Source organism: Solanum stenotomum, chromosome 8 (genome assembly GCF_019186545.1).
Source record: "Solanum stenotomum isolate F172 chromosome 8, ASM1918654v1, whole genome shotgun sequence".
Taxonomy (NCBI): domain Eukaryota; kingdom Viridiplantae; phylum Streptophyta; class Magnoliopsida; order Solanales; family Solanaceae; genus Solanum; species Solanum stenotomum.
The window spans coordinates 31228300-31248283 of record NC_064289.1 but is presented as its reverse complement, the minus strand read 5'-3'; the positions used below and the strand labels follow the sequence as shown (position 1 = coordinate 31248283).

Below are 19984 nucleotides of genomic sequence, written 5' to 3'. Positions count from 1 at the left end.
TTGATTGTTATGCTAAGAGAGTGACCTTAGCCTACCCCAATTTACCTCGATTGGTGTGGAGAGGTGCTCCAAGCTTGTATCTGAAGAGACTGATTTCCTTTATTCATGCTTGTCGTATGATATAGAAGTGATTATTATCTTATTTAGCCCATGTTTGTGATCTTACTAAAGATCCATCCCCTTGTAAGGCAACAAGAGTGGTGAGAGAGTTCATTGATGTGTTTCCTACCGAATTACCGATGTTCCTCCAGACCGTGATATTGATTTTATGATTGACTTGGAGTGAACAGTAAGCCCATTTCCATCTCTCCTTACCAGATGGCTCCGGCCAGTTGAAGGAATTGAAGGCTCAATTGGAGGACTTGTTATAGAAAGGGTTTATTCAGCCTAGTGTATCACCAGGGGAAGCATCGCTCTAATTTTTTAATAAGAAGGATGGTAGTATGAGGATGTCTATTGATTATCAACAGTTGAACAAGGCTACATTAAAGAATATGTATCCTCTTCCCCGCATCGATAATTTGTTTCATTAGCTTCAGGGTGCGTTAGTGTTCTATAAGATTGACTTAAGGTCGGGCTACCATCAGCTGAGAGTTCAGGTCGCGAACAGGCCTTTGCTTTCGTGTCCACTTAACCTTTCACGAAACCAAACCAGCCCTCGCAAAAGCCAAGATCCCTTCGCGATCGCAAGGTCAACAAACACCAGCAAAAATAACCAACTTTCAAATCATCAATTGGACCTTCAAGATTCATTCAAAGTCCGATAAAAATAAATTGTACATGCTACCCCACTAAGTGTGACGTTACAAACACAATGGCATCATCATATTTCCGAAAAGAGATCAAATGATGGAAGTACCCTACCACTCTTAAGGCTAAAATTTTGACTTCTCACCCAAATGTTCAAAACTCAACCTAAGGCCTCAAAAACCTTATCAACCACCCTACTAGCTCAAATAGAACTAACTGAATTCTCATTCAATGCTGAAACTCAAAATGTTGGCCAAAGTCAACCCTATCATGAATTCTCAACTCAAGAGGGGTCATATCACCAAAAACACACCCAATCATATCAGGGACTATACCAACCATTCCTGAAACACAAACTAAGCATGAAAACACTAAGGGGAAGAGAAAAATGGTCATTTCACAATAAAAGGCAAAATTACAAAAAGGGGGACATTACACCCAGTCCTTTAGGCAACTAATGATTGAAATCTCCAATATTCTTACTAAAGTATGTTTTTTTCTTTCTTTTCATGTGATTTTTCTATTTGCATTATATATATTTATAGTCAGGAGATCGGCTTCATAATGGAATAAACATAAGAGATTTGGGGTCATCGAAGTTAAAGTTATGGCATATTTAGAGACCTAAGACTAAGTGTTAAGTACTACTATGAGGAGTTACAGATCTTGTAATCCAAATGAGGTTGAAGATCAAGTAGCATTGGGTTTCCTCATTGTTGTTTCTGGCTCTTCACTCCATTTGGCAGTTATTACAGCTACAACATCCAACCAAAAAATTATACTTTCTTCACCTAGAGCTTAACCAATAACCAACCGTCCTGGTTTATGAACTTTCTTTAGAAGGTCATTACCTCCTCTCTTTATTATTTTTGAATCGCGCATATTGGGAACTGTGTGAATTTTGTTTGCATTTGTTTGAATATATGTATGTAGCATAATTTGCCTAGTGTTTTCATCTTATTCTATTTTTTTATTCAATTATTGTTTTGTTTTTATTGTTTGATGAATCGTAGAAGAACATCTAGCCAAAAAGATTAGTCACCTCCATCTTTTTCAGAACTATGTCTTGTATTGACTGATTAAGGATGGTTTATATCACGCAAGAAGAATCATTTATTACCTTCAAAATTATTTCACCATCTCTAAATTATTTCAAAGTTCTTAACTGCAGTCATAGGTAACAATTGAAAGTGGATCAGGTGATCTTGACTAAATTACATCCTCACTTATGTTTAAAGTGATCCGTATCAAATATAGTAATATAACTACATTGTGGTTGAATCTCACACGAAGTGTGGTGAGAATTTATAAATTGTTAAGAAAAGTCAATACTCATTCAGATAGGGTTTTGATTGAGATTTTATGGAACTAATTTATAATATGATTTTTAAGTCAAGATTGAAAGACAAACTAGAACTATAGTTCCTAGATATAATTATTCAAACAGATAATTCACTATTAACTCATTCATATGTGTTCATTATGCAAAATTGATAAATCTATTTGTCTTCTAAATTTTTTGATCCAATTAAAAGAATTTCACCCTAAGTTCTTCTAGCACTTGGGTATATATTTAATTTTTCCACCATCATAGGCCTCAGGGTAGCTATCCTATTGGTTGTAGCCCCAAATCCATGTTAATGATTCTTTTTTCCAATCTTAACTTATTTTGTCAAAGAAGTCAGAATACAAGTGAGTTCTTACTATTTTACAATTATTAAAAAGACATTTTTTTACCAAAAAATCCTTAATGCACAACAATTACACCTTCATGCGGAGATTTTAGCGCGAAGAATACATTATCCTTATCCCTATTCTAGGTTCCATAACCTACTTATGAGATTTCGCTGCTAATAACTTTTTGCAAAGAATTATAAGAATTATAATTACTAAAGAACATTAAGATGAAGAGAAACAGTATAAATCTTTAATTAAAACTCAGCAAATGTACAAATATATGTTGTTCATATAAAATTAAAGAACAACAAATAGAGAATAAAAACCCTAATAATGGTGTCTTCTCTCCCTTTGCATCGGTTGAAAGTTTTCTTTCAAAATATTTTAAGAATTATTTGTATGTGTAGGAAAAGTCTTAGATAAAACAAATTAAGTCCAAAATGAATTGGAATAAAACTTGAATCTTGAAAGTAAAGCCTCATTGTGCAGCTAGCCCATTTAGCTGCACGAGATCAAATATTGCTCATGTCTTCAGTTGTGCAACATACATGTTTGAGAACTAGTGTGTGTCTGTTTGTGTGTGTGTGTAAAGCCTATTCGAATGGGCATATAGTCATAAGTTTGGAAATTTTTAAGGATTTTTTTGCATTAATACTATTATTCTTGTTTTAGGATACTTTATTTTTATTACAACCCATAGCCTAATTTACCTTGAAATCAACTATTGTTTCCCTCATCTCCCTCCTTCTTCTCTAACCCCTCATCTCCCTCCTCCTCTTCCAACCCCTCATCTTTCTCTTCTCCAGCCAACCTCATCGGAGATTGCTTCTCCGGTGAACAAAACAACGAATAACAACCACTCCAACTCTCATTTTTCATTCTCACCTCCACACCACTATCAAATAGAACAAAAAAAATAATAATGAAATTGGAAAATCATCAAATTTCAACCAAAAATTTGGAGCTCTGACGAGCTTCATGAAAATCGACAACGTCCAATCTCTCTTCTACTTTCTCTTTTACGTTTACTTTATTTTATTTTTCAATTTATAACTATTAGAATCAATGAAGATTGTAGTTTCTATATTTGTTGCTTAAGTAAAAGTATAGAACATAAAATCGGTGTATTGTTAAATTTGAATAAAATTTCGATGGTGTTTGTTGCTCCAGTAAGCTTGATGAAAATCAGTTTTTAGATCTGACCGAAAATATCTCTCCAATGTTCAGATCTGGTGGTAGTGTTTGGACTGAAAAATGAAAAAAAGGGGGTTTGGTGGTTGCGGATGGACTGTGTGGTTATTTGTTTTGGGATTCACTTGAGCTATTGAATCTGATGGTGGTCTAGTGGTGGTGAATCACTGGAGAAGAAGAGGTGCTTCTTTGAAAAGTTTTATCTCAATTGTATTAAATATACACAATAGTTGTAATACAACTCGAATTCAATATCATACATTGTTATCAATTCGATTATTATTATTTCAAAAAATATAATACATTTCTAAGAAAATAAGATTAATTTAAATTGCGCTGAAATATTTGTAATTCACTCATAATTCTTATAATACATTTTTATTAAAAATGATTTTTTGTTAGATATTCACAACGTGCATTATAACATGCTTATAACATGCATTATATATTGAATTTAAAATATATTATAGTCATTTTTTATTTTTACTCTTATTAATAATGTTAAAATATGTTATTTTATAAAAAATATATTAGTTACATATTTACTATGTGCATTGAAAAATGTCTATAATATGTATAATGTATTGAATTCAAAATGTATTACAATGTAATTTAGATTTATTTCTTTTATTAACGATGTCAAAAAAATCTACATAGTTTCGTATCTTTCAAAAAAAATTAATCTTCACTCTTCACCAAACATAAAATAATTGAAATTTAAAGAGAGAGAGAGAGAGAATGGTATATTATAATTTTTTTACTATTTCAGGTGAGAAAAGTTCACCTATTTCATGTAATAGTAAAACGTGTACTAAAACTCGTAATTAATATTATATAATATAGGAAACGAGCAATTGTACCCTAAAAATGAAAACTATTTACAAATGGCTACTCCCTTACTTTTATACACTCATGTTTGTAACTACTAACATGAATCACAACCCATTTACCCTTTTCTTCCCTCATTACTTTCATTACTACAGTGACAAACCAAACCACCTAGTCTTCTCCTCACTACCCTTTTCGGCTATTCACTGCCTGAGTAGTCAATACAACCATCCAAACGTGTTCTTCCTCTTTTCCAACCACCACACCCTTAAACCAGATCCTACAAACCCCCATCCCCATTCCCCCCTACTCTCATCATCTTCTCCGAAAAACTCCTAATGTTATAGAAAAAAATAGCAATAACAAGACTGTGAGCTTCGACAAACGTAAAAATCAAAAATATCCTCAACAACGAGTCACGTACAATTTGCCTCCTTCTTTCCCAAAGTTGTCTTAATCTTCCCTGAGTTACCTTCTACTGTCAAAATTTAAATTTCTCTGTTGCCCTCAAAGTGTGTGTGTGTGTGTCTATATATAAATATATATATAGCGGTATAAAAGAAGAAAAACAATGTTTCGGTGAAAATACTACTCAATTACTCTTTGATACCACTAGACTATATATTTACTTTGATGACATCAAAGAGGAACATGTAATGCTCCAGTGAAAAGACCGCTTAATTATTGCTCTAATGGTATTAAAGAAGAAAAATAGTGCTTCAGTGAATACTACTCAATTACTCCTTTGATACCACTAGAGTATATATTTACTCTAATGGCATCAAAAAGGAACATACAATGCTTCAGTGAAAAAATCACTCAATTATTGCTTGATATCATCAGAGTATATATATATACTATAATGGTATCAAGAATGAAGAAGTAGTGGTTCAGTTATAACACTACTCATTTACTTATTGAAACCATTAGAGTATTTATGTACTCTGATGGCATCAAGGAGGAACATGTAATGCTTCAGTGAAAAGACTACTCAATTATTGTTTGATATCATCAGAGTATATATATACTCTAATGGAATCAAGAATGCAGAAGCGGTATTCAATGAAAACACTACTCATTTACTCCTTGATACCATTAAAGTATATTATACTCTGATGATATCAAAGATAGATGAATAATTGTAACGACCGAGTTTTGTCGTTATAGAAAAGCCAACGAGGAAAAATTTTGCATCAGAAAAATTTTTCGTAGTAACTTGGATTTTCTCAACCTAGTCCAAATTTGGATGAAATCAGAGTCATTAAATACTAGATAAATCTTGTAGCAATTGGGTGATCTAATTATGATTTTGATTACACGAGTAGTTAGATAAGTTGTTAAGGAATTCGTACGACTTTACGAAATTGAATTCGGGTGAGTAGAACTCCCGGAATCAATCTTAGCGTGAATGGTATATTCTGAGCATCGTTGGTTAAATGTGTGTTGTGAAATAGGGGTCTTGGAATTATTAAAATAGCTCACTGTTTCGAGCAAGCAGCTTTGGCGGTGATTTTGGTCGCTCTGGCGGGGCCGTTGTAGCTGGGTGATGACCGTTGTGGCGGGCTAGACGCGACTTAAAGTCGTAAATAAACCCCAAAATGTCTTTATTATACATTTTTTGTTTTTTAGAGATAAGGAACAAACCCAAGGTGATTCTCGACAGTTTTCCACCATTCTTAAGGCTAAAGGTAAGATTTTAACTCCCCAAATCCATTTTTCAATCAGTAGAACGTATTCAAATGGGTAATTATTGATGGGGAAGGGTTTTGATCTAGAAACTATGGTGGAGAAAGCCCTAATTTGGATACTTGGGATCATGGGTATAATCTAGGATTGTTAGAATTGTTAGTAATTTGGGTAATTAGTGATTGTTTATTGATTCCTCTATTATATTGATTGTTTGTAGACCAAGAACAAGTGGAACGAATCCGGAAAGGGGAGGATTAAGTTTCTTAGGGTTTCAAGCTTGTTTCGAGGTAGGTAATGGTTGTGATTCTATGATTGTGTGATGTATGTTAGTCTTGCTTCATTATGATACATGTATGTATGTAAATGTTGCATTATTGATCACACTTATTGTAAATGAAGAAATATGAATGATGAATGCCATGAATCATGACTTGATTATATGATTATAAGAATGTACTTTGTGATTGTGATTGTGGCTTGTTGAATGGATCGGGTGTTGCATTCGGGCAAACTAACTTGGATCGGTTTCCACGTTTCGGCATAATTATGGGATCGATTGCCACGTTTCGGCATGATCTTTAGATCGGGTACCACGTTCCAGTATGCTAACTGTTTGGGTTTGGGCTCCATGAGAGGACCAATGACTTGTCATAATTGTGTATCTTGAGAAATGTAAAGTTGTTCATTGTTCATAAAGGATGATGATATTGTATATGTTCGATATATGCATGTGAATATATTATTGTATTGACTGATGTATATTGCACTTAGTGGGATAGTCGTGTGATCCTACCAGTACATTATGGTTATGTACTGATACTGCACTTGCTCTTTCTCTGTTGAGTATAGGGCATCTTCAGGCGGCTATTAACAGACCTCGTTTAAAAGATCAGTAATCGTCAATCGAATTCAAGGGTGAGCCAAGTCTTCCAGGCTGCCATGAGTTCTCCTTTCGTTTATGTCCACACTTCGGACTTAGACTTTTCTAGTTAGTTATTAGTTCATTATTTTGGGGTTGTATCCCTTCTTGTTTAGACTTATGGTTGACCTTTAGATGTTTTGGTACATCGACTTTCAGGTTCTAGGTGTATTTTTCGCACTGTTTAGTTGTTAGATCTTTTGGATGTTTATGGGAACTTTAGTTTTTAGATATTATTCCTATTTTTGTATCCTTAATGCTTTAGTTTTTGGTTTAGTTGCTTGGTTTGGGTTGTAGTAGTGGTTCTCCCACCGGAGGGTTAGTGCGGATGCCAATCACGATGGTCTGGGTCGTGACAAAGTTCGTATCAGAGCCTAGGCTCGTTGATCTCGATGTACCAAAATGAGTCAAGTAGAGTCTTACGGAATGGTACGGGGACGCCTTTACTTTTCTTTGAGAGGCTATAGGACTTTAGGAAATCTCTTTATTTTTTTTGTCTCCTTTAGTGCTATAACTTGATTCCAATTGGTATCTGGAAATTCAAATTGGTATGTAACCTCCTTCACTCTTCTGTCTGCAGATGATTAAGACTAGATTCAATGGCGTCAAGCCTATATCTCTCGTCAATGCTCCAGCTGAGGAATCTGCAGCGAGAGGTCACAGTCGAGGCAGGGGTAGAGGAAGAACTAGGGGTAGAGGTCGAGGAAGAGTGGTGGCTACTAGAGATGGGGTACCGGTCGAAAATTCTCCCCAAAATGAGTCCCATCTTGTGCATCATGAAGAGATAGAAGAGGATATTAAGGTTGAAAATGTTGAGGAGGTTGGACAAGAGGAAGAGGTGCAGGCTAAAACTACCGGTATTCCTCTCATAGACCCTATGTTAGCTCAACAGATCATGTCATTCTTAAAAAAGTTGGTTGGTCCTGGAGTGCTTCCTTTTGCTCAAGCAACTTAAGCTCCTACTAATCCCCTTGTTTCTAGCACTGTGCCCAAGGTGGGTGGGACAGGAGGTAATGATGCTTTCTTCCATCCTTTGTTGGGTTCTGTTATGACTGGTAATGAGCATGATATGTTGACTATGTTTTTGAAGCTAAAGCCTCATGTATTTCTTGGTTCTGAGAATAAGGATACTTATGAGTTCATCTTAGACTTCTATGAGAGGCTTCATAAGTTGGGAATTGTCCATCAGCATGGGGTTGAGTTCGTGACTTTTCAGCTTCAAGGTGAGGCTAAGCAGTGGTGGAGAGCTTATATGGAATGTAGATCTTCAACTTTACCTCCACTCACTTGGACCCAATTTCATGCTCTGTTTTTAGAGAAATATGTGCCTAGGACTTTGAGAGGTCGCAAGAAGGATGAGTTATGGCTTTAGAGCAAGGTGGTATGTCTGTGGCTGCTTATGAGGCCAAGTTCCATGCGTTGTCTAGATATGCTTCTCAATTAGTGACTACTGAGGAGGAGAGGATTCGTTTATTTATTAGGGGACTAAATTCTGAGTTGCAGGTATTATCTGTTCATATGACCTCTGTAAGGAGGAGCTTTAATGAGGTAACAAACTTTGTTAAGAAAGTGGAGAGGGTGAGGCGAGACGGTCAGGCTAAGGCATTGGCTAAAAAGGCCAAGAATTTGGGTAACTTTCGAGGTTCTTACTCCAAGGGGTTCGGAAGGCCAACGCTTGCAACCAAACCAATTCAGTCTGATATGCCCGTTGCTACAGGTAACTACTCAGGAACTCCATCTCATAATTTGATTCAGGATAGCCAGGGAGTCGCGCCTTCGACGGGCGGCAGACCATTTTTTTATCGTACTTGCTATAATTGTGGAGAACCTGGGCATATGAGGAGAGATTGTCCCCACCCACGTGTGTTGGATTCCGTGCAGCAGCAGACTAGAGCAGTGGTACCTGCAGGAAATGGTAATAATGATAGAGGACGTTCACAAGGTGGGCGAGGAGGTAATCAGCGAGGCCATGGAGGTAGATTAAATGGTAACGCAGGCAGGGGTAACACGCAACCAGGCAGGGAAGTAGCTCGTCAAGATGATAGGGCTCAGTGTTATGCTTTTCCGGGCAAGAATGAGGTAGAAGCGTTTGAAGCAGTGATCACAGGTAATATTCTTGTATATGACCGGATGGCTAATGTGTTAATTGACCCGGGTTCTACTTATTCATATGTATCCGTGCGATTTGCCTCAAAATTTGCTATGATATGTGATATACTTGATGCCCTCATCCATGTTTATACCCCAGTTGGAAAGTTTGTCATAGTCACCCATGTCTATCGTGCTTGACCTATTTTGTTTAAGTGTTTTCAGACTTGGGTTGATTTGGTGATTTTGGATATGACTGACTTTGATATAATCTTAGGAATGACTTGGTTGTCCCCTTATTATGTTGTGCTTAATTGTAATACTAAGTCTGTAACTCTAGAAATTCCAAAAAGGGAAAAGTTAGAGTGGGAAAGGGTGTACAAGCCTAAGGAAGCTAATACCATATCCTCCATTCGGGCTAGTAAACTGGTAGCGCAGGGTTGTTTGGCTTATTTGGATCATATTAGGGATGTTGAGGTTTAGTCTCCATCTATTGAGTTTATCCCTGTGGTGTCAGAATATAGAGAAGTGTTTCCTAATGACTTGCCTGGTATGCCTACGGACAGGGATATAGACTTCTGCATTGATTTAGAACCTAGTACTCATCCCATTTCTATCCCTCCATATCTCATGGCTCCAGCAGAATTAAGAGAGCTTAAGGCTCAAATCCAAGAGCTTTTTGATAAGGGATTTATTCGTCCTAGTGCTTCCCCATGGGGTGCCCTAGTTTTTTTTGTTAAGAAGAATGATGGTAGTATGAGAATGTGTATAGATTACTGGCAATTGAATAGGGCCACTATTCAAAACAAGTACCATTTGCCTCGAATAGATGATCTCTTTGACCAATTGCAAGCGGCATCAATTTTCTCCATGATTGATCTAAGGTCTGGTTACCACCAGTTAAAAATTAGGCCTGAGGATGTGCCCAAGATGGCTTTAGAACCCGCAATGGGTACTATGAATTTCTGGTTATGTCTTTTGGTCTGACCAATGTACCCGCCGCTTTTATGAGTTTAATGAATGGGGTGTTCAAACTATTTCTTGATTCTTTCAACATAGTCTTTATTGATGATATTTTGGTCTATTCGAAAAGTGAGGAAGAGCATGCCGACCATCTTCGTATTGTTCTAGGTGTACTTGGAAAATAAAAGTTATATGTGAAATTCTCTAAGTGTGAATTTTGGTTGACTTCGGTTGCATTTTTGGGGCATGTAGTTTCAAAAGAAGGGGTAATGGTAGATCCTCAAAAGATTGAAGCGGTTAAGAATTGGATTCGGCCTAACTCTGTGATGGAAGTTAGGAGTTTTGTGGGGCTCGCTAGCTACTATCATCGATTTGTGAAGAACTTTGCTTCTATTGCCACTCACTTGACTAACTATGTGAATGTTGCATTATTGATCACACTTGTTGTAAATGAGGAAATATGAATAATAAATGTCTTGAATCATAACTTGATTGTATGATTATGAGAATGTACTTTGTGATTGTGATTGTGGCTTGTTGAATGGATTGGGTGTTGCGTTAAGACACACTAACTTGGATCGGTTGCCATGTTCAGGCATAATTATGGGTTCGATTGCACGTTCCGGCATAATCTTTGGATCGGGTACCATGTTTTGGTATGTTAACTGTTTGGGTTTGGGTTCCATGAAATGACCAATGACTTGTCATAATTGTGCATATTGAGAAATGTGAAGTTGTTTGTTGTTCGTAAATGATGATGATATTGTATAGGTTCGATATATGCATGTGATTATATTGTTGTATTGACTGATGTATGTTGTACTTAGTGGGATAGCCGTGTGATCCTACCAGTACATTGTGGTTGTGTAGTGATACTGCACTTGCTCTTTCTTTGTTGAGTACAGGGCATCTTTAGGCAACTATTGACAGACCTTGTTTAGAAGATTAGTGATCGTCGATTGAATTCAAGGGTGAGCCAGTTCTTTCAGACTGCCATGAGTTCTCCTTTAGTCTATGTCCACATTTCGGACTTAGACTTTTCTAGTTAGTTATTAGTTCGTTACTTTGGGGTTGTATCCCTTCTTGTTTAGACTTATGGTTGACCTTTACATGTTTTGGTACATTGACTTTCAGGTTCTAGATGTATTTTCCTCATTGTTTAGTTGTTAGATCTTTTGGAAGTTTATGGAAACTTCAGTTTTTTAAATTTTATTCTTGTTTTCGTATCCTTAATGCTTTAGTTTTTGGTTTAGTGGCTATATATATATATATATATATCAGAAAAATAGAATAGACAAGACATGGAGGAGGATTTCGATTTATATTTCTTAATTATTGAGTTAATAACAAATTTTGCTTTTGAGTTACTGATAAATTTTAGTTTTTGTCTTTTGTAGTATCTGGCTAAGCTTGTTTAATCATTAATTCTTTTTGTGTGTAGTATTTGCTACCTCATGAAAAATCATATTCAGAATTGATAAAATTATTTATGTTTTCGTAAAAATAGAATAGACAAGCCATGGAGTAGGACTGCGAATGTCCATCTCATGAAGCGTTAGAGAACTATGTCTCGAGGTGGATTCTCATACATTCGAGATCTGAATTTTCAGAATTCTTAATCCTTTTATCGTTTGATTAATGTCTTATGTGTCAATCCATATTTGAGGATAATATAATTGTAAAATTGATCCAAATATGACTAATTATTTCTTACATAACGAGACCTAATGCACTATTTTGATTAACTAAAGTTAAATATTTTGAGTCATATATCGCCCGGACAAGTCAAAAATTACCAATTATCAAGAAATCAAAATTCAAAAGTACAACTCTCCCTTGATTTTTATATATTTATTTATTTTTGTTGTTGTAGGTTAGTGGAGACTCATACTCTAAATTACTTTTAATAAGATAAGTATCATTTTTCTAATCGTGTTTGACTTTAATATATATTAGTTCCCACATGAAAAAAAATATAATTCCCAAAATGTCAATTGTCTTCTTTGTTTCTATATTGGTGAAAAAAATAGAACATAAGGTTCTATTTCTACCTAATACATGTTAATTGGCAAAGTTATTGCTTTATTTCAGTCATCAAAAGTTAATTTAAATTAAATTAAACTATAACTCGTTAGATTATAGTTTGGAAATTATAATTAATTTATAATTCTACTTTTTGTTACCACAAAATGTTTGGTATGCACTCATGTTTAATAATATGTGTTATATAGATGACAAATGCATCACTAATTCTAAATATAAAAACATAATATAAACATAACCATGTAACACATTATCATAATGTGTGCTATATAGATAACAAATGCATAAATAATTCTGGATATAAAAACGTAAACAATGTAATACATTATCAACAATATTTGTTATACAAATAACAAATGCATCACTAATTCTGAATATAAAAACATTATATAAACATAAAAAAAATTGAAACATATNGTGTGCTATATAGATAACAAATGCATAAATAATTCTGGATATAAAAATGTAAACAATGTAATACATTATCAACAATATTTGTTATACAAATAACAAATGCATCTCTAATTCTGAATATAAAAACATCATATAAACATAAAAAAAATCGACATATTATCACAATATATGCTATATAGATAACAAATGAATCCATAATGTAACACATTATCCCAATAAATGTTACATATATAACAAATGTATCACTAATTATAAATAGGATAGATTTTCTTGAGGTAGACTATTTCCTACCTTAGGAAAATCATCAATCATTCTTATGAGTACATACTAATTCAAAAAAATTTAAAAATAATTGTTAAAACTTAGATCTAACTAATACTTTAAAGCTAATCAATTATGGTAAAAATATCAGATATGTTAGCAATCTCCCTTTGATGTACTACTAGTCTCACCATTGACAAAGTTGTTCGATGTAGTAGTTTCACCATTGACAAAGTTGTTCGATGTAGTAGTCTCACCATTGGCAAAGTTGTTCGTGTTATAATGTGATGAACTCATATCCATCTCGTGACTATCCACAATGTACTGATCAAATTCATAATATTGATCATGTGCAAGATACTCACCATTATTGGTACCTATAGGCTCAATCATCAAAGGTGAATAGGCGATCTGGTGGTGAAATAAGTCATTTATCATAGATGTACCTTCATGAATGACGTTACCAGCAATATAATCATTGAAGCGATCAGATACATAGTTTTGATAGTTAGACAATATTGGTAAGTAAGAGTACTGAGGTAAGGTAGAAAGCCATGTGTGAACTTGAGGGTGCAATGTCATTGGATGATTGTTGTTGTTATTGAAGTTTGTGGGGTAGTTTCTCGAGTTCTGATCTGCACCCTGGAAAAACATTGTTGCTTGATTGATGTTGTTGTTATTGAAGTAGTTTGTGAAGTCGTTTCCAGTAAAGTCCTGATATAAATCCTCAGAAAATGGTATTGCATGATTGTTGTTGTTATTGCAGTTGTTTGTGGGTTCGTTTCTAATAGGGTCTTGATTTGTACCCTCGGAAAACATAATTTCATGATTGTTGTTGTAGGTTAGTGGAGACTCATCCTCTTACTTTTTAATAAGATAAATAATTTTTTTAATCATGTTTGACTTTGATACATATTAGTTCCCACATGAAAACAAAATCCAAAAATATCAAATGTTTTTTTAAAAAAAAAAAATATTGGTGAAAAAGAACATAAGGTTATATTTCTACCTAATATACCTGTTAATTGACAAAGTTATTGCTTTTTTTCAGTCATCAAAAGTCAATTTGAATTAAATAAAACTATAACTCGTTAGATTACAGCTTGAAAATAATAATTAATTTTCATTTTATTTCTTTTACCGCAAAATGTTTGGTATGTTCTTTATTTAATAATATATGTTATATCGATAACAAATGCATCACTAATTCTGAATATAAAAACATAATATAAATGTTAAACACATCATACAATATATATTATATAGATAACAAATAAATCACTAATTCTAAATATAAAAACACCATATAAACATAAGCAATGCAACACATTATCACAATATGTGTTATATAGATAACAAATGCATCACTATATAAAAATATAATATAATTTAAACCTAAACAATGCATCCCAATATATGTCATACAGATAACAAATGCATCACTAATTTTGAATACAAAAACATAATATAAATGTAACCATGTAACACATTATCACAATATGTGTTATATAGATAACAAATGTATCACTAATTCTGGATATAAAAATTAATGTAATATAAACGTAAATAATGTAACACATTATCAACAATATATGTTATATAGATAACAAATGCATCACTAATTCTAAATATAAAACAAAAAATAAACGTAAACAATGCAACATATTATCACAATATATATTATATAGTCAACAAATGAATCAATAATGTAACACATTATCCCAATATATGTTACATATATAACAAATGCATCACTAATTCTAAATAGGATAGATTTTTCTGAGGTAGACTATTTGCTACCTCGGGAAAATCATCAATCATCCTTAAGAGGTCATACTAAATCAAAAAAATCAAAAAATAATTGCTAAAACTTGGATCTAACTAATAATTTAAATCTAATCAATTATGATAAAAATACTACATATGTTGGCAATCTCACTTTGATGTACTACTAGTATATATATATATATATATATATATATATATATATATAGAGAGAGAGAGAGAGAGGGAGATATATATATATACTCTGATGATATCAAGAATGAAGAAGCAGTATTCAATGAAAACACTACTCGTTTACTCCTTGATACCATTAAAGTAAATTATACTCTGATGGTATCAAAGATAGGTGAATAGTCCTTCGAGCAACACACTTCTAAGTTACTGCTTCATACCACAACAATATAAATATATATCTATATTGTTTGCCTCTCTCCTTATTTCAATATATCCGGTAGCAAAAACAAAACATGTATCTAGGTGTATCTGACTTGAAATCTGGTATGAATTATTAATTAGCAAATACAATATATAATTATTTTCAACTATAGGGAGAACTAGTACGTATGGTAAGAGTGTTTGTGTAATAATTTTTCATAAAAATATTACCAAGAATAACCCAACTATGAATCTGTTTAGATTGACTTATTTTAACTATTTTTCTACCAAAATACTTTTAAAGCACTTTTATAATATTTGAATATAAAAAATATTTCTAAGCACTAGCTTTTAAGTCAAGAAATAAAATAAAAAAAGTCATAAGTTAGACATTGGCCCAATTGCTTAAATAAAACAGGAAAAATTACGTGAAATGACAAACATCTGGAATATATTATGTAAAATAGCTATAGTTTTGATTATTTTTTATTCGTGGCTATAGTTTCACGAAAATTTTCTATTCGTTATTCTAATTGTATGAATTCAGAATTTCTATCATTCGGTCTCTGATTGTATAAATCTAGAAATTGTATAATTTGGCTTCTTATTGTATAAATTCAGAATTTATATTTGCTTACCTAACTAGTTGTATATGATTTATGAAAGATCCATAGTAATTACCCTGTTTGTATATTGACAAGTGAAACATACAACAGAGTTTGGAAAATGTAACACCCCGTATCCAAAAATAGAGATTTCAGATTTCTGGTATTACAGGTGGCACTCACGGACACCATTCACGGACCGTAGATGGACTCACGGTCCATCCTACAGGTCCGTGGTTCGTGACAAAAAACTTCCCCAAAACTCAGTCAAAAAATTTGGCTAAGTCCCGACTCACGAACAGACCCACGGTCCATAGATCAAACCACGGTCCGTAGACTGTGTCCGTGGATCGAGACTTCCCTTACCCAGCCTCTGACACAAACTACGGTCAACCAGCATGGACCGTCAATCGATCCACGGTCCATAGGTCTGACCGTAGATAAGGATTCGCAGCTAGTTAGCTGAAAATTGTTGATAGGTCAATTTCAGATGGTCATAACTCCTAGCAAAAAATGAATTATGTGTCCCATGACCTATGTTTAGATAGATAATTGAATTATCTTTCCAACGCCACTGAATTATCTAAATGCCGACCTCCGAGTAAAAAGTTATGCTCGTTTTAGTAAAGCCTGTCGGGCAGACTCGACCTACGGACCCAATCGACGGACTGTCGATTGAATGACGGCCCGTCAGTCCAGTCCGTCAGTCACTCCGACAGCAGCTAATTCAGGGGTCTTTTGGTCTTTTCCTATTTCATTTAACCCCTAAGATACGTCTTTTTGACCCAAAATCATGAGGTTTTAGTCAGTTTAAACCTAGAAACATAACTAGAACTTACCTTAGTCAAAATCATTAATCAAAACTTAGAAAATTAGAATCAAGAAAGGAGAAAAAGGTCAAGAACCCTAGTTCAAGAACGCAGCGAGGTTTCTTCAGTTCCAGCCCCAAAATCGAAAGATTTCTCCGTGGAATTCGTCACTAGGTATGTGTGATTTCACTAGTAGGTTCCTTTCACCCATTAGGTCCCTAGAATTCAGTCAGATTCTTGATCCCATGATTATGAATAGACCTAGGGTTTCTACAATTTGAATAGATCATCATGAATTAATTATTTAAATGTTCCAAATCAGATTATCATGTTATTGCTCAGTTTATCGCATGAATTTCAGAACCCTAGCTATGTATTTCTTTAGTTCTTGAATTACACGTGCTAGGTTAGATATTTCAATATTCAGTTATACATGCCTCAGTTTATGAATGCATTATTATTAGATTAATTGTTGTATTCTCAGTTTGCATGTTCAGTTTCGAGCTATTTAGTATTTACAGAAATTCAGTCATAACCAGTTAACTACTTAATTCATTGGGAGTAGCATAATACCGAGTTGGACTAGGGTTCAGCCTACCCATATAGTCCCAGAACTACGAGCCACGTAGGTGTAAGTCCCCTCTGTGGGCAACATTAGTTTAGTGATCACGCCAGCATGCCTCTATACCTCTGGTAGAGTATATTGGGTCCTCTCGATGGGGTGTATACATCGGACTCCACATTTAGCTCATGTGGTTTTATGTCGGTTATTGGTAGCTCCCACAGTTCAGTCAGATTCTATTGCATTGACCATTTATCAGTATATTCAGTATTCAGTCTCAGCATGTTATAAATTGGTCATTGCATTCAGTTAGCTCAGCATTGAGTATCTATATCATGTCCAGATTATTTCATTGCTTTATTGCTTTGTTCAGTTATATGTTATTTCAGCTTTACTCTATCATGCATGCTCAGTTCCTTTCTAGTACTGACGCATACGTGCGCTACATCTTCTCGTGATGTAGGTTCAGGTTCTCAACATTCAGATCATGCTTAGATCGGTTCCCGATCTTCAGTTCAGCAGAATCAGTTGATGAGACCTCATTTTTCGGGGACAATAGTCATAAGTTTCTTTTCAGTATTTTAGTCCTTTAGTTTCAGTTTTGCTAGACTTAGCTGGGGCTTGTCCCAGCATTTCTAGTCAGTTTAGAGGCTTATTTCATACATAGTTAGATTCAGCTTAGTATTTAAGTTTGATATTTCTTTTGTATTAAACTCTCAAATTTGATATATTTAGTTATAGTATATGGGTACTCCCCATCTTTTCAGATTTATTTGTGATTTAACTTCCGCATCAGTTTATTATCTTTAGTATGCTCATGATCATGCCAGCAGGGTTAGCTTGGGATCACTTCTGGTCCTAGGTCCTGTGTCCGCGTCTCGGGGGTAGCTCGGGGCGTGACAAACTTGGTATCAGAGCATTAGGTTTAAGTGTCCTAGGATGTCTAAAAAGCCGCACTAGGTAGAGTCTTTTTCATGGGTGTGTAGTGCTCACCACATCTAATGAGAGGGAGGCTACAAAGTGTTTTAGGAAATCTTCATTTTCTTGTTACTCTTATCGTGCGTAAGGTATGATCTAAATTCCATTCTCACTCGACGTTCTACGTTTCAGTGATCATGCCTTCTCGTAGAGCTTATGTCAGGAATGCGAATGCTAGGAACGCAAACGCCGCTCCTCCAGTTCCAGATCAGGAAGTCTCAAATGCTGAATTCAGGAATGCCATTCAGATGTTGGCTCAGAGTGTCGCTAACCAAAACAATCAGCGGGTTCAAGCTCCTGTGAATGCAAATGGTGGATCAGCAGCATCAAGGGTCCGTGACTTTGTTAGGATGAATCCACCTAAGTTCTTAGGATCGTAGACCGGTGAAGATCCCCAGAATTTCTTGGATGAGATCAAGAAGATTTTTGAGGTAATGCAGGTCACTGGGAATGATCGGGTTTAGTTAGCATCTTACCAACTGAAGGATGTGGCTCATATCTGGTACACTTAGTGGAAGGTGAACAGGGATACAGATGCCGCTCCTATTACTTGGGATTGTTTTAGCGAAACCTTTCTGGACAGGTTTTTCCCCATAGAGTTGAGAGAAGCAAGGGCCCAGGAATTTATGAACTTAAGGCAGGATAACATGACTGTCCAAGAATATAGGCTCAAGTTTAACCAACTCTCCAGGTATGTTCCTCACATGGTTGTTGATTCCGGGGTACAGATGAATAAGGTTTTGTATGGAGTGTCAGACTTAGTGAAATCAGAGTGTAGGAATGTTATGTTGTTGGGAGACATGAACATCTCTAGGCTCATGACTCATGCTCAACAGGTTGAGGGTGATAAGCTTAGGGAACGAGCTAAGGAGAATAAGAAAGCCAGAACAGGTAACTACGAGTATTCCCAATAGAAATCGGGTGGTGGAAATCGCTCGCAGTTTCAGCAGAAGTCTTCTACTCCAGCCCCTTCATCAGCTAGTGTTCCATCCCTCAAGTTCCGTAATGATCAGAAAGGTAGGGCGTCAGGCTCTAAGTCTCAAGGTAGTGTTTCAGGCACCAAAACCTACCCAACTTGCCCGAAATGTAATAAGAACCATCCGGGCGAGTGCCTTACAGGTAAGGAAGGATGTTTTGGGTGTGGCCAGTCTGGTCATAGATCGAAGGATTGTCCTTCTAGACAAGGTCAAGGAGGAAATAATGGAAGAGCTCAGTCTATAACTTTAGCAGCACCAGCAGGTCGCTCGACTCAGCAGGGTAACTCTTCTGGTACTAGTGGCGGACAGCGCCAAAATAGGCTCTGTGCTCTTCAGGCTCGTCAAGATCATGAAGATTCTCCTGATGTAGTCACTGGTACGTTACGAGTCTTTGATCTTGATGTTTATGCATTGTTAGATCCAGGGGCTACTTTGTCTTTTGTAACCCCATATATAGCAGTCCAATTCAGTGTTAGCCCAGAAACTCTTTCAGAACCTTTCTTAGTCTCTACTCCAGTCGGTGACCCAGTTATAGCTAGACGGGTATACAGAAATTGCCCTGTCACAGTCTCTCAGAAAGTCACCTCAGCAGATCTTGTAGAGTTAGAAATGGTAGACTTCGATGTCATTCTAGGCATGGATTGGTTACATTCCTGTTCTGCCTCAGTCGATTGTAGAACTAAGATTGTTCGTTTTCAGTTTCCAGACGAACTAATCTTAGAATGGAAGGGTAGTAGCTTAGCACCTATGGGTCGATTCATTTCTTACATTAAGGCCAAAAAGATGATCTCTAAGGGTTATCTCTATCATCTAGTTCGGGTTAAGGATTCTAGTTCTAAATCCCCAATTCTTGAGTCAGTTCCTGTAGTCAGTGAGTTTCCAGAAGTGTTCCCAGAAGATCTTCCTGGAGTTTCTCCCGAAAGGGAAATAGAATTTGGAATTGATCTCCTTCCAGATACCCAGCCTATCTTTATCCCTCCTTACAGAATGGCTCCAGCTGAGCTTAAGGAATTGAAATAACAGTTGAAAGACCTTCTAGATAAGGGCTTCATCAGACCCAGTATTTCGCC

The 19984-nt window shown here is 35.4% G+C and overlaps 2 protein-coding genes across 2 annotated transcripts in view; both read right to left on the bottom strand.

Moving 5' to 3' along the window:
- Positions 1 to 19984, bottom strand: part of LOC125872914 (actin-related protein 5) — a 1108764-nt gene that overhangs the window by 629651 nt on the left and 459129 nt on the right. The window lies entirely within an intron of this gene.
- On the bottom strand, positions 12980 to 13642 carry LOC125873701 (uncharacterized). Its single transcript, XM_049554574.1, has one exon. The coding sequence runs from the start codon at positions 13640 to 13642 to the stop codon at positions 12980 to 12982; it is 663 nt and encodes a 220-aa protein (XP_049410531.1).

What these genes read in the sequence shown, in the direction of transcription:
- LOC125873701 (XM_049554574.1), bottom strand. Translation starts at nt 13,642, where the DNA reads ATGTTTTCCGAGGGTACAAATCAAGACCCTATTAGAAACGAACCCACA.